Source organism: Manis pentadactyla, chromosome 8 (genome assembly GCF_030020395.1).
Source record: "Manis pentadactyla isolate mManPen7 chromosome 8, mManPen7.hap1, whole genome shotgun sequence".
Classification (NCBI taxonomy): domain Eukaryota; kingdom Metazoa; phylum Chordata; class Mammalia; order Pholidota; family Manidae; genus Manis; species Manis pentadactyla.
Window position 1 is genome coordinate 35,971,701 of NC_080026.1, and position 24,288 is coordinate 35,995,988.

At 39.1% G+C, this 24,288-nt stretch overlaps 1 protein-coding gene across 5 annotated transcripts in view; it reads right to left on the bottom strand.

Moving 5' to 3' along the window:
- The window catches only part of MGAT5 (alpha-1,6-mannosylglycoprotein 6-beta-N-acetylglucosaminyltransferase), a 335,878-nt gene that overhangs the window by 99,079 nt on the left and 212,511 nt on the right, over positions 1 to 24,288 (bottom strand). For all 5 annotated transcript variants that reach the window (XM_057505663.1, XM_057505664.1, XM_036886669.2 and 2 more), the window contains 5 exons: positions 19,028 to 19,099; positions 17,248 to 17,409; positions 13,775 to 13,944; positions 10,502 to 10,636; positions 4,931 to 5,064 (listed from right to left, as the gene is read on the bottom strand). In XM_057505663.1, coding sequence (XP_057361646.1) covers positions 4,931 to 5,064; positions 10,502 to 10,636; positions 13,775 to 13,944; positions 17,248 to 17,409; positions 19,028 to 19,099 — 673 coding nt within the window. The remainder of the gene's footprint in view (positions 1 to 4,930; positions 5,065 to 10,501; positions 10,637 to 13,774; positions 13,945 to 17,247; positions 17,410 to 19,027; positions 19,100 to 24,288) is intronic.

Genomic DNA, 24,288 nt, shown 5'->3' on the forward strand with positions numbered 1-24,288 from the left:
AGGAATAACCGGATCGTCAGCTTCTTAGAAACAACCATCACTCAGTAGATCTAGTCAAATGCCCTTAGTGTTATATGGCTACTCAACTGGTCCATGGAGAAGCTGCTTATGTAGGAAGGTATTAGGAATAGTCTAATGGGACACATACAAAAATGCCCAGCTGCAAACAGGATACAGAGATGGGATGGTGCAGTGAAATCCCATGATATGGGATAAACTGATAAAGAAAAACCAGGCTTTTCAACTTGTAGAAGGTCCACCAAAACTTAGGAAATGAGTTAAAGCAGAAATACAAGCAAGCAGCTTTAAAGTGGGATGTGCACTCTAAATATTCAAGAGGCATGCGCTCTGGTCAAGACTTTCTCATTCCACTGCTCCTAAGATGCTCCAGCAATGGTGTGTTTTCTTTCTGTATTTGCTCCAGCTGGGCCCTGTCTGACCAGCCTTCCCCATCCTCTTTCTGCTTGGCACACATGCTGGAACACTGCTCAGTCTCCCAAGAAAGCTGGACTCGAAGATGACTTCATTCTATGAGTACAGCACCATTTCTATGGTCTGCAAACCTCATTTTGCACCCCAACCTTAGAAAACAATCTAAGTACACCCACAGTTAATGTATATATTGATAGAGCCCAGACAGTAATAGCACCAGCTACTGCTTCTTGAATAAGCCCACCTGCCATCTCAGAGAGACCTAGATGTACCATCTTACTTAGGCTACAAGCATCTTCTGGAGGACACATCAGCAAGCCATAGTCCACTTTTCCCCTAACCCATCCTCTCAAAAGCCCACCAAAAAACCTGGCCATAAAAAGCCTCTTAGCCTGTAAGAGACACCTTCTTTGTTCTGCTGGCCAGAACAGAGGGGTCCCTGTCAGGTTGAGTTCACATCTCTTCTTTCCTTTCACATATTTATATGCAAGTACATATTTATATGCATGTACATATTTATATGATCATTTCTATCAGCCCATATATTACGTACCAGTAAATTTCATTTAAAAAATTAACAATAAATAAATATAACTTCTGACATGTTCTTCTTACTACTTCATACCACTAGAATGAAAGAGCAAGGAAATGAGAGTCTGTGGGAATGAGGAGGCTGGAGTGGACCCCACCCCCTTGTCCTGGGGGAAGTAAAGACCCTCTCTCAAGCATGGCCCCAAGTTCTCTGTGGGCAGGCTCAGGGAAGCAGGAGTCACTGTTTTCTGCTGCAAATTCTCCAGCCCAAACACATCTCAACATGGAAAAGTTCTCAAACTGCTTATTTCCCTATTTCCTCCATTCAAGACAGGAAGTCTTCCATCAAGCTGCTACTTGATGGATTTAGCAGCCATTTGCAATCCCCACCTGGTCCACTATCTCATTAGGAGTTTTAAAATGCTGATTTTCTAATTCTTCATTCCCTTTGCATTTATTAGCTGTGATTTGTCCATGATGAACAACTTTCCCTTATCAACTATTTGATTATCTTAAATACAATTTATCCTAGAAAGGCAGGATCAAAGCCGGATCCCTTCCCTTTATTTTTCAGAGTAATGAAATGGTATCCTAGCCATTTGCAAAGGTGACCGATTGATTTTGTGGGCTTTTCTTGTTTGGAGTATCATTCTGGACTCGTAGATTATTTGTTACTGTTTTTACTGAAAGCCACTGCAGTCACTATTTTTGATGCTCAAACTACCCCATCTTTGGCTCCTGTGTCCTCTGACTCCAGCCCAGGGCTGCTTCTCAGCTTCCTTCTTCCTGGTATGCCACGATGACCTATGTTTTCTGCCCTAGACTTGTAATCAGCTATGCATCTGGGCAGGAAGTTCCTTTTGCGGGCAAGTTATGTAGGGAATCCCAATCTGAGTGCTAAGGATACTCCTTGCTACTGGATTGTCCTTACTTTTGATCCTTTGAGAAGTACAGAGTTAGGAAACATTTCCTTTTTATAGAGCAAAAATAAGTTCATACTGATATTTCCTATTCAAGCTGCAGATTATGGCCAAATTCTTTAAAGGACTCCCCCTTCTTGTATACTGATAATCTTAGTTCTTAGAGTGTACCTACAGTGGGTTCAAATAACAATATTATTATTTCCTGCTTTACATGTACAGTTCAAAGATTGTGTCTTAAAGTCGCTAGAAATAATAATTTTCTCTGTGCAAGAGATTAATACCAGCCTGACATATCACTGGGTTTGTTTCATTTTTTTCAACCTGTCACCAGTTTTCATTGAATGCTTTCCTTCTGATTTTTCTTTTTAAATGATGTCAAATATTTACATGGTTCGAAAGTCAAAATAAGGTATGTTAAAAAGCCTCCCCTTGCTATCCCTGACCCTGCACACCCCTCCTACAGTGGTAATCATTTTTATCAACTTATTTATTCTTCCACTCTTTCTTTTGAAAATACAAGCAAATTCATGTCCATGAATGTATACACATAGTCTTCCTCCATATTCTTCTTATATAGAAAGAGTAACTCTGCATGTTGCCCTGCACTTTGGTTTTGATCACTTATATACACTAGACATCTCCCTCCAGAGCTCTGGAGACCTTCCTCACCCCTTTTACAGTGACACTGAACTTCACTCTATCACTCAGTGCCCTGTTATGAACATTTGGGTTATTTCCAGTCTTGCCCTATTATAGACAGTGCCACAATACATGGCCTTGTGCACAAGCCATTTCTTACTTTTGCTCCCTTATCTTTGGGATAAATTCCTAGATATCAGCTGCTTGGTCAAAGAAAGATGCATTGGGAGTTCTGCTAGATGGTGACAAACACGAGTTAGTACCTGCTGCATTCTCACCATTAGGGAGGAAAAGACGCTTTCCCTGAGCTTCCCTCCTGGAAGCGCTATGCTACTGCTTTTTCAGATATGTGGGATTTGACATCTTGGTATAATCTGAGACTTCTGTGTTATGAGTTATTATTATTATGAGTTTATTGTTTTTATATCATGGGGCAATACATTTATTTTTTCTCTGAACTAGCTGCAGTTTTTGCCCATTCTCTTTTCAGACTGTAGAATTTCTTAAGTTTTTAGAAGCTCTATGTATTAGTGATATTTGTCCTCTGCAGTAGGATTTCCTTATGGTATTAATTGTTGTTCTTTTTGCATACAGGTTTTTTTAAAGGCAGTCAAATGTATCAATTTTCCTTCCAATTTATGGTGAATTCTGAGTCAGTTAGGAAACTTACTCTATTCCCAGGTTAACAGGAATTAATCTGTTTTCATATTTAGTTACATGTTAAGCTGTGTATTTCTTTTATTTCAATCAGCCAACATTTCTGAAATCCCCCAGTTAGGGGGAACAAAATAGGTTTTTCAGGACTGAATTATAACATTCCAAAAGAGAATATTATATTTTCTGGAAGAGCTTCCTATTTCTACTCCCTGAATATAGAGAAATACCAACTCATGGAGGGGATACACATAGCCTATCATCCAGGCAATTTCAGGTATTTTAGAGCAGCAAACATTTTTCCAATTGATAAAACACACCTGTTTTATCATCCCAGCCCCTCAGGGTTATACAGTAAAGTCAAACCAAAGGCTAAGTCTAATCATTCCTTACCATGCTGACCAGCCATCTGTCACCTAACATGCCGTATATTAGTTTGTCTCCTAAACTGTGCCCCAGGGACAGGTTGCAGTAACAGGATGATACAGCTCCAGGCACAATAATAATAATGTTTACCATGCATATAACACACTCTCACAAATCTTTCTGGGCTAAAAAGAACTTTTAAACATGAAGCTGACTTTTAAAATCACCTCCTGCCCCTGCTCCACCAATCTGCCATATCTCCTCTCACACCTCATACCCAAGGATTAATCCCATGTGTTTGCTGTTACATTTAGTGACACTGAGACACTGTGGATGTTTACATCTTTGGTGGCTATATATGGGGGCAGGACATCCCCACACAGGGAAAAGGCAGGGCAGGGGTCCCTTGGGCCTTAACAAGGAAACAGATTCACATCTCATATATGAAGTCTAGGATGGAAACCTCTGGACTAAAATTATCCTGATAACTTTGGAAAATGGGAATTCTCCAAGCTGGGCATGCAAATGAACTGTTTAACTCATGTGGCCTATCATTTCCAGAACAGGACTTTACCTTATTGTCAAGGGCTACTGACTTAAACAAGAAATTTAATTTCACATGAACACAATCAAATATGGTATTTGCCTTCATAGTCCTCAGCTAATTACCATGCTGACCAGCCATCTGTCACCTAACATGCCATATATAGTGAGGTGCAGGTAAATGGATCGCAGCAGTAAGAAATGGTGAGCGTGGGGAAAGAAAGCTACAGAAAAACGCCCCGAGGCCACAGATGGACCAGTTAGTTCACCACCTTTCAGGGTGCCCACTACACCACCTAAAACAAGCATTAGTGGCACCATGTGAGCAAGAGAAGGTGGGATTTCACTCTGGGCTCAGTGTTAAAAGAAGCCACGGAAGTATGAAAGAGACTTTAAAGTAGCTTCATTTTTAAAAGCTAACGTTTTTCTTTACAAAGTTTGGCGCTTAAATAATTAAGATTTAATTTTTTGGAAAATGTATCCACACAAAAGACCTTATTCCTTGTCAGTCATCAAGTGGACCCTAAACAGCATCTGTGTGTTTAGTGCCTGCCAATCCAGTCACCCAAAGCCCTTTCCCAAATGGTTTCCAGGGATGCTTCACATTGAACATTTTTCTCTAGAGCATCTCTGGCTTTTCACAAAATGCTCAGATGGCTTTTCAACTCCAATTAATAATACCAAAACAAACCTTCAGTTACTCCCAAGGGCCAGGTTCCATAGCACACTTTCTATAGCTAAGGGTCCTGGGAATCATAAGCCAAAATACACAGTGGTCTAATTATTTTCCCATTGGTCTTTGGTGGCATTCTGGAAAGCAGAGGTCAAACATGTATACTCACGAAACATGGTGTAGAACTGCTGTGGGTTCAGATTCCATTTTCCCCAGGGGGTCTTGTGGCCTTTTGATTGGGCATAGTTAGCATGGTTAAACTCTGGCTCGGTGCCGAATGAGTCCAGGACCCGCAGCATGCACCTGCAAGGAAAAGGCAGCGCAGGTAAACCTTTGACCTTGACCCCAGCGTTCTAAAGGTAAAAGCTCCAACCCCTCCCTCAGGGACTACCATGAGTGGGCAAACACTTTTAACTAGAAATGCTCTGGGCAGGAAGTTGAGAGGTTTTAGAACAGCTTGCATACAACAAACATCTCTCTATGTGTGCCTTTCGAGCCTGAGCTCTTATACAGGAGACATGATATGTTCATAGTAGTTTACTCATCACAGAAGATCACTCAAATGCCAGCAAAATAGAAAGTTCCATGAGAACTGGAACTGTAGACTACCGTGTTCACTGCTGTACCCATAGCCAGGGCTGAGCATCCAGTGGTACCTGATTAGTGGTTGTTGAAGAAACAAAGAGCAACCATTTTTAGAGGTTGCTACGGTCTGAATGTTTATGCCCTCCCAAAATTCATAAGTTGAAATCCTAACCTCAGAAGGTGGTGGTATAAGGAGGTGGGATCTTTGGGAGGCAATTAGGTTCACGAGGGTAAAGCCAGCATGAATGAGATCGGCGCTCTCATAAAAGAGCAGAGAGCTGCCTGGTCCCCTCCAGCACGTGAGGACACGGCGAGAAGTCTGAGACCAAGAAGCGGGCCCTCCTCAACCATGCTGGCACCCTGATCTTGGACTTCCAAGCCTCCAGAACTGTGAGCAGTAAATGTGGTTTCTCAGCCGCCCAGTTTGTGGTATTTTGTCACAGCAGCCTCAGCAAAGACGGAGGTTTATGCTGCTTAAAGCACTTGGTTTACCCTTTTGTTTTCAACAATCATTCAACATTTTCATCCTTTAACAGGAGTATTTTATTTCAGACAAAGTTTAGAATCTTACTCAATAGGCAGTGATGATTTTTATGTATTGGACAGTAAACATTACTGCTTTCTTTCAGAGCCTGAAGAAGTAAAATAAAAGATGTTCATTTGGCTGTTCCACTAAAGCATTAGAGCAGGGTCAGCCAAATCTGGTCTGTTGTCTGTTTTTGTGTGGTCTCTGAGCTACGAATGATCTTTATGTTTTAAATAGTTGAAAAAAAAATGTTTTATGACATGTGAAAATTACATGAAATTCAATTTTTAGCATTCAAAAATAAAGTTTTATTTGAATATAGCCACACCCAACTGTTTATTGTTTTCAAGTTAGCCAAATAGCCAGCAAAGCCTAAAATATTTATTATAAGGCCCTGTACAGAAATAGCCTGCAGATTTCTGCTTTAGAGCCCACAAAGGAAGATCAATTGGAAGAAAGGAATCAATACAGAAACAGAATTCACTGATTTTTGGTTACATTTATTTCATCACTAATGCTCAAAATAATGATGTAAATTTAGTTCATGACTGGCCAATAAAAATCTAGACTAATAAGCATAAAAGTAAATACATATTAAAGCCCACATTTTACAATCAGATGATGGCAAAGACTCAGTTTCTTTCCTCCCTTTTCCACTACAAAGAAGTCACTTTCAATTTTTGTTTTTGTGTCAACATGTGATAAAGAAAAATAAAACCAAACAGCAATTGGATTTTTTAGAAAATGTAAATTGTCATCTAGTACGATGATTTTCTCATCAGAGATCCCCACCAGTTGTCTAGACAAGGAAGAGAAGAAAAGAGGAAAGGCAGAGTGGACGGAAAGTGGGTCATGGCTACAAAGTGAAGTACACACTCAGTTTCTTTGTTTTGGACTCCTCCATCGCTCTCAGGGAACATGCTGTCATCATAGTGACAACTTTCACAATATCACCAAGAACAGTCATCAGTCTGGCAACAAACAGGTGGACAGAAATGGGAGCCCACAGTCCAGGAAAAAGAGATTTAGTGACCCACAGAACTGACCAATGCATGCTTTCCCTGCTCTTTTAATAACTCAGGGCATTCTTTTTTCTCTTAATAACACATTCTCATTCCTTAACTTGAATTTTTTAAATGTAACTTAATTAAGAAACTCTTAATTAAAAACTATCCATTTAAAAACTTGTACATTAAGTAACTCTTTCTTAACTTCTTTTTTAAAGCAAGATACGGAAGCAAATGGTTGGAGGCAGTATATTTTCTGTAGTGCCCAAAAAACAGCAGGGGGGACAGTGACAACTCTGCAGAAGGTCACTGCCAGAGGAAGGAGGACAGGGAGGGACCACTGACAGGCGGAGCTCTGGGAGACTCAGCTCCTGCCCGAGACCGCAGCTAAGATTCAAAGATTAGAGCATCCTGTGCAGGCACCGCAGGGAGCAACAGGCCTCCCTTGGCGTAAGGAACTTTTCCCTTGAAGGCTTGGCTGCTTCCACTAATTTGCAACGGGCTCTAACAGTCTCCATTCTTCTCTAGCTTTCTTTCACTGGTGTCTCTATTTTAACTTGCAGTTTTATTGGTTTTATTTTAAATTTGGGTAATTAAAACAAACCTGAGGAGTAGAGATGCCTGGCAGGAGCCTACCTACTGGAAGCCTGGGCTCCTACACCACCTCACGTAAACTCTGTGATGGGCTTCTTCCCAACGCACAGCTGTGCAATGCGTGACCGGATGTCTCAAAAACTTGTGATTCTACATCCTTACAGGCTTGAGGCTGAGGTTTGGGAATTGCCTATTTTTAAGCCTATCTGTGGGGTTCGTTTTACAAACCAGAGGCAAAAGATTGGTCTCTAGCTACTACAGGGGAGGCTTCACACTATAGTTTTCCTCTTCAATCACTTTCTACGTCTGTGTGTTTTGGAACTGTGTTTGTGTTGTTAATATTTATGCAGTTCCTCTAATGTCTTTTGTGTGCATGGAGCATCAGGAATAGACTGATGACTTAGAAAGATATTTGCTTTGCTGCCTGTGGCAGCTGGCCACCTTCTGACAGGGATCGCTGTAGCAATGCCAAAGACTAGACTCCTGGAACATTCTCTTAGCTCGCAGCCACACACTATTATGGGATGGATGCTCACAACCTCCTTGCCAGGACCTACTTTCTCATTTGGAGTTGGATGTAAAACATAGTCTCTCTTGGACTACTTTTCTCTAACTTTTCTGTCTGTCCTCAATGTTCAGCTAAGACCTCATACGAAAGAAAGTGAGTATGAGTCTTACAGTACCTAGGAACATACTAGTTACACGTAGGTATTTAATAAATGCTTAACTGAATTTTCTCGGTCCCTAAAAAAATTAGATAAGCATTCACAAATATTTTTTCAAGATCAACAGGACTGAAAGTTTGCTCCTAAATGAAAGATCAGATGGTAACTTTACGTTTAATGGAACTCATACCATCTACCACCAACCAAGATGAATACAGAGAGCCCCAGTCATTTCTAATCTTCAAAAGGGAAAGAAATGGTAAAGAAACTTTCTCTAGGACCTCCTTGGCCTTTTGATGAAATCTTAGCTTCATCATATCACAGATTTCAGGCTACAGACCTCCTACCAGTTAATCTCACTAATGTAGATGATTTATTAAAGGGGAGATCGACAACACACTCTTCCATAAAATCCCCTCCAAGATGGTGCCTTGTCATCCAACAAGAATCAAATACCAATCAATGGTGACCATTTTAATAATGAAATCATCCTTTTTAACTTACGTAAATGCTACCACTGAGAACATTTTCCCACCCAAAAAGCCCTCCTTAATGGCATGTGAGTCTAGGGATGTCCTTAATGCCCAGTTTCTGCTGCACATTTATTAGATGTCTGCCATTCACAAAATGCCAGAGAACAGTGACTTTGCCTTCCTATTTTTTTTTTTTAATGCTGTAGCTAAAAAGAAAAAAAAAGTATGTTTACTGACATGGCTTATTAACCAAGAAGAAAGATGGTTCTTTCCACATGACTGAGAAAAAATGTGATGGCCTGTTATTTAGGAAGATTTCAAGAAAAAATCAAACAGGATAAACCTGACACAGAAACACAAAAGGTGGAGTACTATCCTGGCCCAAACCAAGATTTTTATTTTGCTTTTATGTGAAGCTGCATCCAAAAAGAAATGAAATGCACACAGTGTCTTCTCAATCATCTTTCCCTTCTGTCCACAAGCATTTCACTACTCAGGGAAAAACATTTGTTATTGGAAAGAAAATTGTGAGGAAATTCAGACAATGGGTGTTTCCCCACCTTTATGTTTTGCAGAAGATTCTTAATACTTAGAATTCTCATTTCTTTTGAATTGCTAAAGGACTTCCAATCTGACAAAACCTTGTTAATAAAGTTAATAATATTAAAATAATATTAAACTATAAATAATAAAGTTAGTAATATTAAGCTATAAGCTGACATGAAATAGACCTAGTCCAGGCCATTAGGGATTCACTTATTAGTTAATTTAAAAGAATGCATTAAGATATCTCTTTACCAATAGCAATGGAAAAGAAACACATGGAGGAATTTCTAGGTCATGCTCATTGAAAAGTTTTTCAGACTGTTCTTTTAGGAAGTTGGTTCAAACTGCAGATTAACATTTATTATCAGTTGGTAAAGCTGGCACTAACTTATGATTTTTACCCAAATTTCTGTACTATTGACCCCATTAAATAAAATGTATTTAAATTTATTGGAATCATTTAGAGACCATTAATAAAAGCCAGTATCAACTGCAAATAATGGAACATAACAAAATGGCACATTTCTTTTTTTTAAAAAGTATCATTAAATTCAAACTAGATATTTTTGCCTGCTTAAGGTTCAAATTTACAGCTACTCTTATTTTATTAAAAATTCACACAAGTGTTAGGGTTGAAAGTGTAGTAGCATCAAGCTAGGCCTTTTTCTTTTTCAGAAAGATTGGAAGAAAAGCAAAAGATTGATGAACTTCGTTATATAACTCAATGTCAGTTAGCAATGGAAAAGAAACACATGGTGGATTTTACCTAGTAAAATCATTGCAAATACTAAGTCATGGTCCCAAACCCACACCCAGGGAAACACTGAACTCTTCTGCTGAAGAATAAAGATTGTGCGCAGAATTAACACCTGCACTCTGGTCTTACTAAGCATGAGTCTTATCTTAGGAAGTGCAAGACCTCTGCATTCAGACAAGGTATTCACAGCTTTGTCTTCCAAAAATCATAGGAATACTGATGAGGGAAAAGGAAAGAGAAGTGAGTCATCCCGAGGAACACAGAAATGGTAATGTCCAAATTGCTACTTAATTAAATAAATAAGACTGGTGTAGGCAAGCCTGGAGAGCAGAATGTGAAGCATTAGGGAAGGTAAAGAGGAGGTTGGACATTTGTTTTCTACTCTTAAAAGAAATCAATGAAAATAATGAATAGCCCTTGAAAGCAAAAAGTCACTGTGGAAAATCTGAATTTCAATTAGCAATGAGAAACATATTCCACACAGTTCAAAAGATGATATTTGATAAGATTTTTCTGCCTGCAAACATGTAACCCTTGTTCAAAAATATAAAAAAACTCTAAAAACTTCACAGCCATGTATTACTTACTGGTAATGAACCCAGGAAGGTCCAAGAGTTTTCTTGAATTGTGCGAGTCCTACAATATCAATATAAATGAGCTCAACGATTCTGTCTCCTACTGTTGGGCAGCCGGACCGGTTTCCTACAACCTTCTTCATTATTCTAGAGAAAAGGCAGAAGAGAGGAAAAAAGAAAAATGATTTACTTCAAGGTACTACACTTAGTAACTTCAACAGGCAAATAAACATCCTTCCCAATGGTATGACCCTTCCCAATCCACTGCTTGCCCAAATTCTACCCACCCATCAAGGCCCATCCAGAGCCCTGAATTTTGATTCTTGCAAAGGCAAGTAGTGGCATACAAACCCATCTTTGAAACCAAGAGAGATCTGGGTCTGAATCTGTCTTCACTAACCAGCAGCTGGGAGATCTTAGGCAGGTTACTGACTCTTCCCTCATCCTCATGCAAACTACCACAAAACAGGATTGGACACAGAGAAAATACGACAGCAACCTCTCCAGGGCTCTCTGGGTGACTAAAGGAGGTACTGAAATGGAAGTACCTAATATATGCTAGGTACTCAGTGACTATCAGTTTCTCCCACATAGCCTGTTTATTACTCTAGCTCTAACCTCCTAAATTTAGTCTTCAGTTTCTAGCCTCCACAACATAAACGTCTTTCTATACTGTCTTGTACTATTTCTTAATTTTTTCTCTATTTTTTTCTCAAACTTTTCCTTGGGAACCAGACTGCATTACAGACCTGGCACTATGGTTTATACTTCTTAGTTACCTGTCCTTCAATCCACTCATTCACCCACCTGTCCATACACATCCACCCTTGCACTGAGAGTCAACATACTTGATTGTACACCCACTTCACGTGGGAGTGAATAACAACTAAACTAACCACACTGCCATTTACCCAGAAACCTGTCATCATGGATGCATTTTATCCCTGCTCATGGCAATAACAATCCTTCACCAAATTATGGACATCCTACTCCAAAGGACAAGAGTCATCCACAGGACTCTGCTCTAGCTCCACACTGCCACCACTTCAGGCACCCTTCTCCTCTCCTCTGCACTTCCGAAAGAGCTAGGTTCTGTATAGCCAATTTCTTCCCAAAAATTTGAAATTTTTTTCTGTAAAGAGCCAGATAGGAAACACTGTCATCTTTGTAGGCCATGAGTCACAGCTACTCAACTCTGCCCTTGGAGACTAAAAGTAGTCATAGATAATACATAAATAATTGTGGCTGTGTTCAATCAAACTTAATATTAACAAAAACAAATGGGTGCATTTGGCCCATGCACCATTGTGCTGATTCCTGGTCCGCCTGCATTCAGTGGTTCCCAACTCTGTCAGCACAACTGAATTGTGCACCAAAAGATAGTTAAGCCTGTGTGCTACCCCAAAGGTTGTGGTTTAATTAGCCTGGGATTATGCACCAGGCATTAAGCATCTAAAAAGATTTCTAGTTGATTCTAATGTGCAGGCATGTTTGGGAACCACTCTATGCTGCCTCCACAATTCTTTTCTTAAATAAAATGCATCTGGACTTCTCACCAGTGCTTAAAGACCTCTACAGACTTCTTCGCCAACAAATTTTCTGCCTGGTAGATCCTTAACATGCCTTTTCTGACCTCCCTAGGGAACACTTCTCCCTGGAGCTCTCAGAGTGCTCTATTTGTCCACCCACCCACTCATTCATTCATCCCTTCACTCATTTGTTCAATAAATAAGAGCATCCACTGTGCACAGGCACTATTCTAGGTGCTAAATACATAGTGGTGAATCATACTCACAGTTTCAGTATCCCTATGCTTACATTCTAGCAGCCACACCTCAGTTGGTACTAACCACACTATACTTAGTGTAATGATTATGCAATGTATTAGCTGTAATTATCAAGACTGGCACCTCCTGACCACATGCTGTTCATCTCTGTATATACCATACCAAGAACCAGCCCACGGAAAGCACTGAAAGAATGAATGTCTCTACTCCATAGGTTGTGCACCCAATGTGTTTTACAGCAAGCAGGAGGCAGCATGCTAAAAGGATAAGGGTAATGATTGAGGTTCAGAAGACATCAAGTTTGTCTAGATCTGAAAGGAGCAATGCAGTACAGTAGTCAAGAGTATGGGCTTGGAAGTCAGACAGACACAGGACTCAAATCCTGGCTCTCCCACATACTCTCCATGTGACCTTGAACAACTTCCTTTTTGGTTTGAACCTCAGTTTCCTTATCTTTAAAAGGCAGAAAGCAATAGCACCTACTTCCAGGTTTGTGCTAAGAACTAAATTTGCAAAATCATGTAAATTACTTAGTATCTAATGCCCAGTAAGTGCTCAACAAATGTTAGCTGTGAATAGTCATCACCAATGCTATTGTCATCAATAAGTGTTAACACTACTGCTATAATCACTCTTATCACACTTTCAACATATGGAATCATTTCACATTGATGGCCCCTGTTATCTTCCTGATATTACTGCTTTCATCTCAATACTGCCACTAATCAGGCATGGACCTTGGACCTAACACAAGTGACCTCTCTGGGTGTCCATATCTTATACAATGAAGTAGGAGCAGGGTGGGCCATATTTTGTTTTAACATCCCTTCCATCTCTAGAATATTCATTCAAGATATTTCTTTTGGAACACTGACACAGTGCAACATGACAACTTGGCTGCTGGGCAGCAAGTCTCCATGGGCAGTCATCCAGAAGGAGTGAAGGGGCTCTAAGCATTCCTGCTTAGCCAGCTGTGACAATCTAAAAGGGATTAAGAGAGGGCTAGAGCTGGAAGCAAATTTCAGAGAAATAGAAAACCCAATTGGTTAACACACTCAGAGTTGAAAGTTGGCTTACTGAAAACTCATTCTATCCAAATTAAATTATAAACAGGAACCTGCCCTGTTCTAAGATTTAGAAAGCTTGATTTTGAGTAGGGAATGGTATGAATTTCAGCAAGAGACAGGGAATTAGGAAAGTCAGTAATGTTTTGTGCTGCAGATGTTGGAAGCACCTGTAATAGCAAAGAATAAGCTCCTTAGTTTGAATTTTCTGGCATTCATTTGTGAAGCCTCTGGAGCCGAGAGCTACAATGAAAACATATTATCCTTTTCACAGTGTATGTATTTAGCTCCTGAAAATAATCTTCTTATCTCCTATTTAGTGAATTATCACTTTCATTTTCCTCCACAAGAAATTATACACTAATAGAAGGCTTTAAGAGTTTACAATTTCTTTTTTGTGTTCTGATTTTAAAATTGAAAAGTAATCTCCTTACTCTTTGAGCTCAGCCAGTGAAGCTGAAATTCGAATGTCATGGCCCAGTAAGTACAGAGATGTAATTAAATCACTCCACTGAACTAATTCACCGAGAGGGCCACCACTAAAAGCTGTCTCTGCAATCTTAAATCCAGATTCCTTAGTCAGGAGTCCCAGGTGAACGAGGACCTGAAAAAACACAAAGAAGAAGATCCCTTTGAACCACGTACAAACTCCATGGTAACGCACCAAAAAAGCGGTCAACCAATTCTCAAGTCATGTTTACTTTCTAATGAAATCGCAATATGGGGTAAGCAGTTTTTCTAGCAGGGACAAAGAATAGAAGGAAATGGCTCTCACTGTTATTTTAGAGGAATACCCTATAAAAAGCAGGCTATATTTGGAAAATCAGACTTAAATGAGAGTAAGCTAGGACAATAAAATATCTTTTAATAGTCTTGGGCTTTTCTCCACAGCTGGGGTATTTTTAAGCTTATAACATGGAAAATATGAAACACTTACAAAAGATGACATGACAATATAGTCAGTTCTAATCACGTAATGTCAACAATTATTAATGTGGGACAATTCTTATTTAATGTACACCCTCATTTTCTCTCAACCCCCTATAGCTTATCTTGAACCAAATTTCAGACATTGTATCCTTTCATTTGTAAATATTTCAGTTTGGAGCTCAAAAAGAAATAAATATTCACTTTAACATAATCATAACATCACTCTCACTCCTAAAATACCTGTTAATTCCTTAATATCATCCATTATCCAGTTAATGTTTACACTTCTTCAACTGTCCCTTATTTTTTTCCAGCACAGTTATTGGAGTCAGATGTCAGAGGAAGTGCATAAATTGTAATTGCCTCACGTATCTTCCAACCTTCTCCAACATACTGTAGTACCTGATCATCATTGGGAGGGTTGGGGGAGAGACTGTAATTTATTTGTCAAACAAATTGGGTTGCATCTCTAATAGAGTTTCTCACACTTGAGAGGGGGCTGAGTGTGTAACAGATTCTTCTGTCCCTGGTATTTATGGTAAATTAGTAATTACTTGTATACATGATCAAATGAATATTTGATTTTTTTGGCAATACTACTCCATAGGTGGCGCTGAGGACTTCCATTGGTGGGGACAATGCCTGGATGTCTCTATTTTGTCATGTTAGCAGCTGCTGGTGATCACTAACTAGATGCATTCATCCATGAGGTGTTGCAAAATGGTGCTATTCTATCATTCCTTCTGCATTTATTAGCTGGAATACTTTATTATAAAGAGAAGCTACCTTCATCAACTATTTCATTATTCTGAGGTACAGCTTACATAGAACAAACCAGGCAAATACTTAATTCTTTCCCTTTATTTACCATTTTCAAAGTAACAAATTTGTTCTTTAGCCTACTGTAAGTAATAATGACCATAAAGATTTTACAAATAAAATCATAGGTATATTTGATGTGTTTCAATAAATGCCACTTACTATCCTTACTAATCATTAAATTGTCCTATCATGGCCAACAGAGGCTTGTTTAGGTTGGCTTGTAAATTCTGTTGACACAACCCTGGAGTCTTTGATAGTTTTTTGCTCCCTAGGATGACAAAGTGTTCCAAGCTCATCATGTACAACTTCTGTTTCAGATCTTCCTTAGCCATTTTTCCAAGAACCTCTCATACCATTCAGTGGAAATGGTATTTAAAGATCAAAGTCTCGTGCTTAGGCTTTTCCAGTTTATACACTATGTATATCATTTCTCAGTGGACAGAGCTGGAAACTTATTTTCCTCAAGGATAAAATAAATCAGGAGTTCACATCAGCAATTCCAATTCAAACTCGGGATTATAGTGCCTTTACATAACATTATCCATCCTACATCTGTATTTCTTCTCTCCCACCCTGAAAATAACCGCTTCTCAGGGACACTAACAATTACTCACTTGCTTTATTCCAGTACACTGACCATATGATTAGTAAAACTTCTTTTATGATATTTTTGCAGTATTTTTTCCTTTTTTAATATCCCATTGGAAATGCTGAACTTAACCGTGTCCTAGTCACTAAGAATCATCCTCTTTTGTGTGTTTATGGTAAAACTGGATACAGGTCAGTTCATTTGTTTTATTTTCCTTGTGATTTTTAGGTATTGCTTTTTTTGTAATTGAATTTTGTTTTACACTATGTAAAATGATTCTAGTATCAAATCTACAAATTAAGATACATTCAGAGAAGCCTAATCTCTCTACCTGTTGCCTCCATGCTACTTCCCTTTTTTGAACTTTTTTTATTGTGGTAAAATATATAGAACATAAAATCTATGATTTTAACCATTTATAAGTGGCATTAAGTACATTTGCACTGTTGTGTGACTATCACTACCACCCATCTCCTTTTAATTTCATGGTTTATGATTCTTTTTAAAAAATATGAACAATAAGCATCTCTACATATTATTCATATGTTTATATATCTATAGGCATAAATATAGGTACAGATACAGATACATAAATTCTCCCTCCCTTTAAAAAAATAATGCTCACTACTCCCCATCTAACAATATTTCTTCATTTAACAATATAAACTGGAGATTACCATATAGGATTATATAAAAATACTCTTTCTGTATTTTTACAGCCCATCTGCATTTCTGACTATCTGTTCTTCGATAGATGACTGTCTGGTGCCAGGCAGTTGGTCTTGCTGTCTTATAAACTCAAGGGAATTGAGCAAAACTGAGCCACCAAACTGTGACTCTGGGTTTTGCAAGTTTCTTTTTTGAGGGTATCAAATTAGTCTCATTTGGAATATGAAACTCATTTTTAATTTATTTTTAGATATGGGAACAGATTATTTATTTGCTCAGTTATTCATCCTCAGAGCAGTTCAACTAAAGCCATGGCCATTTCATCCACTACTAATAGGACAGAAGATCTTCCAAGCTCAGTGGTATTCCTGAGGTTTTCTAACATCTCCCCATGAACTTCAAAAAATTGGCTCAAATTTAATTCATAGCATCTCTGTCTCAGGAACATAAGCAGATGCACTCACCAAACAGAACAGAAATGGGACTCATCAGGTGCCCAAACCCCAGAAATGACAAAGAGCAAAACTATGAAGTTGTCATGACGATGTCATGGGCAGTTCTCAAAGATTGTATTCGGGTAAAGACAAGAAAGTTAAGTTTCCATGCCACTGAGAAAGACAGTCATATGGTTCAAAGGAAAATCTGACAGGCTAGTACTCTGCTTGGCTCCACCCAAGGAACTCGTGTGCCAGTCCCTGCTAAGGAAGATGACTGTAACTGGGGGAAGGAAAGCCCAAAAATGGCTGTCCAAGAAACTGAGCAGATTCACCCTGAGGGAGTATCATTTTGAGACATTACATTTCTCTTAAGTCTTGTTTCCAAGCAAAATCGAATTGTAAAAAGAAAACAAAAACACACAACTGGCATCTAACTGAACTGAATTAATCAGAAGCTCACTTTTTTCCGCTTTCTCTTTTCAAGATTCTGCTTTTCTGCCAGAGACTTGATTGCTTGGATCCATGCATCAGCCATTCGCCGGATCCTTAGTCTCATCCACCGGAATTCTTCATGCTTTTTCATCATACTGTAGAGAGTATTAAAATCTGTACGAATTTCTGCCTAGAAACAGGAATTTAATAAAAAAGAATAGAAGATAAGAAGTCAGAAAGCATAATGGTTTTCATGTGACATTTGGAAACTTGAAAGACATAGTCAATTAAATACAGGGCTTCAAAAGTGAGGCTTGTCTGCACAATTTTACTTTAAGGTCCTATGACTGCAAATTGAAGCAAAGGCCACTGGCTGCTGATCTGCTGTAAGGGACATCATTAAAAAATTAGAAATTGAGAAAGGCAGCACAGTCATTGCAAAGCCTTGAGCTATGTTAAAATGTTTTTTTTAATACAGTGAGCATGCTTCATGTACCTTGAAATTCCTGCACCGAAATTTATACGCCACTTGGATCTCTTGCAAGGCAGCTGATGCCTGGGAAAACTGATGTCAATTCTTAACAGGGTACCTCTAATTGTGTAGGTTGCCAAAAAAGCCTTATGCTGTCTACAGAGTTAAGTAGGGAAGTAAATGCTCATCTTTTAGTTTTGTTCCAGTCCAAAACAAACAAAAAGTCATTATTTTCTAAGGAATTTAAAAGCCATTTTCCTACCATAGCTGAATAAAATGTAAATTCGGGCAGCAAAAACTTAAAAATCTAAGAACATTTGTATAATATAGCTGGCTACAACCAGTGACTGAAATACAGAAAAATAACACTACTATTTACTTCAAGTAACATCTAAATAAAACCTGTTGATTCCATCTTTCAGCAGTCACCATAACTCATTCTAAACACTCGTCTGATAATGTCTTTTCTTGGTTCAACATTATTTCCCAAGTTTCCCCTGGCCTATAGCATGAGTCAGTCAACTATGGCTCTTGGGCCAAATCCTCCTGGCTACCTACCTGTTCTTGTAATAAAGGTTTGCTGGAACACAGCTACGCCCGTGCATTTACATATTTGCCTATGGCTGCCCTCTTGGCTACAAGGTCAGAATTAAGTAGTTGGAACAGAGACCTCAAGGCCTGGAAAGATGAAATATTTCCTATCTGGCCTTTTAAAGAAAAAGTTGCTGATCCCTGGTCTAAGAATAAAGACTTAAGCTTCTGATGTGGCACAGAAAGCCTTTCACAGCCCCTGCCTTCCTTCCCAATCTCATCTTCACCACAATTCATGCAAAACCCTATTAACCTTATCCCACGGAACCATGCCTATACCCCTGAAATACCACACCCTTGCACTGTATCTCTTCTCCTCACACAGACACCTTTCTTCCCTTGATCTAGTATAAACTCACCCATGATTTTAAATTCAGCTCTTTGCAATCTCTCCTAAACCCTGCAGGCTGAGATCGCCATTTCCTCATCAACTTCCATGGACCTATATATCAGTGTTTACACAGATGTGGTCATTATTAATAACCATCACCGTCATTAGATCACAGAGTGCCTCCATATCTGGCTCCAGGTCTTACTTCATATCACTTAGGAACTGTCAGGGAACTGCTCAAAAAATATAGGCCAACTGGTTGACTGATTTGGTCACTCAAACTTCCACAGGACTGGGGATAGAAGTTCTTCACTTTACCATTGTTGTAGGTTACAGATGGCATTTCTAGAAGATTCTACAAATATCATTTGGCATCAGACCCAAATCATAAATCTACTTCCCAAAAGCACTTACCAATGAATTATGATCAGCTTCTTCGTAGGGATTTTTTGCTCTCCAAGGTAAATGAGGACACCAATTTTCAACCTGAAAAATATATCAGAGACACTAGGTATGGTGGTTCAATCCACAAATGAATTACTGTACGTACAAAGCACTGAGCACAGCTGCTGGCACACAACTAGCGCACTATTTAACTGTGTTCTTATTACGATTTAGACTCTCATGCTTTTAGCTGCCAACCTGTAGACAGGCGTCCTCTCAGAGGAAACAATAATCAGCAAAGGTCCTAGGAAGCACATGATTACACTTTACATCTGTCCTTCCAAGGACTTTACAGCAACTGATTCCTTAAGCATTTAATCCTTACAATTCTACACCAGAAGGAGAAGGGGGCTTGTGGCAGAAAGTTGAAAGATGAACATTACTCAGGGGAATGAGAATGTAAAGGTGCCGCTGTGACTATTTAGCAAAAGGACAGGAATGATTTGTTATCTGCAGTGGCATGTCTAGAAAGGACATAGCATGGCATTTGAGCCATAGAACTCAATCATTTATCTCAGAATTAGCAATGCAGCTGACAGTTTGAGGCTAATCGATCAAGGCTTTCCCTTATTTTCTGGCTCTTCACTTCTCACTATCTCAAGGAATGAGATGGTAAAAGCTATTTGAAAAAGAGATGAAAGGGGAAAAAAAACCCTTCAGTGATGCTGAGAGCCATTCTGGAAGACTGTTCTGTCAATACCTAGAAGTTTAGAGAGATGAGGGGAGGAGAAAAAGAGAAAGGAAAAGTGCCAGATTTTAAAGGAATTACTTCAATAAGGTTAACAAAGAAAATTAGGCAAATGCATATTTTCTAGTAAAGGAGAGATGAAAAACACTTTGAGTAGTAATGCAGTCTGGCCACACAATTCCAAGACAGCATATCACCCATTTCCGAGTATATATTGAGGTCATTAATGATGGCTAATAAACAGCCCTTGAACAAATTTTTTTTTTTCCTGGAGTTGCCACACAGCATTTATTAATAGCTCTGTAAACAGGCTTGAAGCACAGTATCAGCTGGCTGCTCAAGATATTACAAAAGTTTATGAGAAGTTGCTTAGGAAAAACAAGATAGAGTCATTAGAAATCTGATACTGGTCAATAGTGCATTTATCCAAGGCTTCATAAATCACAAACAAATGAAACTTCTGTTGTGATCACTGTTCCAGATCTAAAGTATCCCCCTCTCCCCTTTAGTAGAAATTAAATACATTTTTAAAAGCCCAGGATTTTTTCTCTACTGATACAGAGGCTAATTACAAAATTTCCCAAGAGGTAATAAATATTAAATTCTAATCAACAGATGTAACACATGATAAATAAGAAGCACATAGCTTAACTTTGATTCTGTCTTTAGGGTACATGTTTATCTTTAATTATCCCCAACCTGGGAATGGAATAATGGTTGTTCTCTGTTACATTTATTATTTATTTCTGGAGTGACACCATATTTTTATTTTGCCCAGGACAATCTCAGTTTAAGCTGTTGTCCCAGATTAATTATTAATTGCTCTTATTTTACTCCTAAAAGTGTCCTGGTATTAATGGTAAATGATAAGGACTCCACCTGCTTAAAATTTTATTTTATAAATAAAATAGATTTAAGAAAGCCATTAGAGCAAAGGTGAAAGATGAGAGTTAAGTGGGGCTAGTAAAAAGAAAAGACTGGATTAATCCAAGAAATCAAAGGCTGAGAATAGTTACTGTAATTGAACATAAAACTTAGTTCTGAGATTCCTGACAGCCAAGTCAAAAAGGGAAAATAAAACTAGTTACAAATATCTCATTTTTGAATGAAAGGAAGATACCCAGTTTCTTAAAACTTTTCTAGTACTAAACTCTAAATAAGAGTTTACCTCACTGGCTTTTCTATATTGAACAAATTTTTTGTATGGCCAAGTGGACCTCTGGAAATACAGAGAGCAATAGGGTGGGGGACATGCTGGGTCACTGAGAAGGCAGGGACTGTATGAGGCTGCAGCTTCCTGGGTCAGTAATGTCAAGACAGTCAGGATGGCTTGCCCTCCAGCTATGGATAAGTTTTCCAAGAAACATCAGTTTCACTCATCTAGAATTGCTCTTAATGTAAGATGATTTTTAGTATGTCTAAAATAACTGGGTGATTTGCATAAAGCCATCTGCCACTGCACTAAGCAGAGGGCAGCAAAGCTTCGGGGAGGGTGGACTCCCTGGATAGGAAAAGTACAATATCTTCTTTGTCTTCTTGTGGAATAAAATTGTGAATGACTTCAGGAGACTCAAAACGACTCTCCTTAAGGAAAGCTGAAATGGTCTTCACTCATAAAAAAAAAGAAAATAATAGCTTGCTTGGATGCCCATGTCTGTTTACTGAGACCTTGCAGCCCTATCACCTGGAGCTCCACACATGTGAAAAATGAGGGACAACCTGAGGGAAAGAAGACCCTGCAAGTGGATGGAGCTGCAGCTGGTCCACGCAGAACTGGACACCTCTGTACCTTGTCTTCTTAGGCTGGACTGAATTATTTAACTCAAATTAAATTGTTGTAAGTGGACTAAATAAAACGTTACTCTAAAGCAAATGGATAACATGAAGGCTTCACATAGATTCCAACCTACTGTGAGACTTTCAAACCTACACAAGAAGGATAGGGATGAGCAAGCAGGGTACAAATTTGAAGGCAACCTCACACTAAATAAATACTAAATGTACACAGCAACATGTCAGGATAAAAAATCTCCCCACGAATAGCACAGCAGGCAGAGATGAACCAAGACTATGAATAAAGGAAATCAGCCAAAAGGAGAGACATTAGTGAGACCAGCAATTGATCAAGGAGAGTGCATTCCTTCTTCACTCCTCTGACCTAAGAAGAATCTTCCAAAAGTCACTCCAATGAAAATATAATCCAAGGTGATCTTCAAAAATATGACTTCCCTACAGAACGCTCAAGACTTTAATTCCTCTTTGAAACTGATCATTTATGTCAGTTCTTGTTATTTTTAAATCACTGGATAATACTTTGCAAAGCTTCAAGGGCATTCCTGAAAATAGGGAAAACAGAGTCAGTCTATTTTAGCTTTCAGCAAGAATCTTGCCATTGCATATTCACTCGTAATGGATGAAAAACTAATTATAAATAACTTGACACAGAATGAGGATGGTGGACTTTTAAGGTTATTTTTGTACACACTGATAGGGTAACTGGTTAATAATTAAATTACACATAAACCAATTTCTCCATGGGGAGAAGGAAAAAAAAAAATCAACTTTTCTTCCTGAGACCTCAGAGGATTACCCAGATTGGAAGAAAGCCAGCAAGTAATTCCAAATACTCAAACAGCCCTCAAATGAGCAACATTTTTCTAAATAACAGGATCATTAATATAACACTCAGGGAAAATCTTGCTCAAGGCTAGTAACTCAACCTCTTAATTCCTGTTTTCTGCCCCATCTACCCAGGGTCCTTTAAGGAGTTAACCCACCAGGTCAGCAGCCTGCCAAGAAAGCTAGACATCAGAACAAGCCCTCCACCTTTCTGATCTGGAAGTTCCTCTACTTCAAATAACTCTTACCATCTCTTCTCCTCCCAGCTCTCAGAACCCTAGTGTCCCACACCTACCTCTTGTCACCTTCCTTCCTCCACTGGCTTGGGCACACCTTTCCACCTGTGACCCTAGGACAGAATTTTGTATTTGTCTTGGGTGCGGTCATGCACAGCTATGGCCCTGGACCCTCCCACTGTCTACTGTCTACCCCCTAGTGCCCCAACCCCTCCTGACTCCTGTGAGCCGGCAGCCCAGCCTCAAGACCCCTGCCAAGGAAGGGACTGCGTAGCCTTAAAATAGTCCACAAATCACCACACTAAGTCTAAGAATTGAAAACCGTCTTTGAGTTCATGGCGACATGCATGCAACAATCAATAGAGGAGCAGAATCATTACTCTAAAAACTTCAATTTGAAGCAAAACTCCTTGACAGGAACTAATCTTTTTAGTGGCCCTACCCTTGGGCCACAAAATAAGGAGACAGCAAAAACAGAAAAAGACCAGCCAGGCTAGAACTCTGGAACATTAGCACATATTCCTTGGAGAGGGTCCTATAAATCACTTTCCTTGAATGGGGAGATAGAAAATTAACCAATCTGATTTTTGACATGCCTCCTCTCAATGATTTAAACCTCTTTGATCTGGGAAGGTTTTGAAGCTTCATTATGAGCAACATGAATCAAAGCAAAGTCCCTAAACAGAGCTCAAGCTGGTCACATTTTCAAGGTCCATAGGATGAACTCATTATATTTAAGAAAAAAAGAAACTGCTGGTAGATCCATATACAGCTCAAGTTGGAATTTAAAGGGGAAAAGAAGTAATAAAATTGTAACAAAAACATGTAAGAGGTTTACTGTATATATGCATGTACTTAGGTATAACCGTTTCATGCTTTTGGAAGAATAATGGTCAGGCTGTTAACAGCCTCTCTTGTGATTAACGTGAGTGTTTTGCTCTAATGAATCACCAACATACAGAATTTCATGCTGTATTTTTCAGACAGTTGAGTGCAACCAAAACTAAATGAGAAAAATGCATAAGAAAACTCTGAGATGATCTCTAGATGATGGTCTTATGGGTGTGTAGCTCTGGAAATAAGGGGGTTCCCCTCCGGGAGCAAATTCCCCTATGAATCTGGTGAAACCCAAGTAAAGCAAGGAAAAGGGCAGGTTGAGAGACTTTCATTTTCTCCTTTATGCTGGTCTGCACATTATGAGTTTTATTACAATGAACATCAATGGAACAATTTCTAAGGGAGTCATATAAGCATAGAATAATTTACTGAAGGTTTACAATATGTCAGGGCCTCAGGGAAAGAAAGCAAGCTTGCGTGCGCCATCTCATGTAATGCCCTGAAATGCCCTTTGATGTGGGTACCATTGCCAGGTTACCTGTGGGAAACTAGGCTTAAAGGGTTAGGACCTTGCAGACATAAGCTCACCAGTGAGCAGCGGGGCTGACAACTGGTATGTGGGCTGGGAGACAACTGAGATCTGTCGCTCCCCTGACCAGGGTATGTTAGAGTCACCTGAACGGCCAAGCTTATGAAGGACAAGAGAGCTGGTGATGGGAAAGAGAACTGCAAGGAGAATGAGCCAAAAAGATCTGACACCCAACTCTACAAACCGTGAGGCATATAACCTCAAACCATTTGACTCTCAAGTTTTCTCATCTATAAACATGAAGGAGTTGGCTCAGGTGACT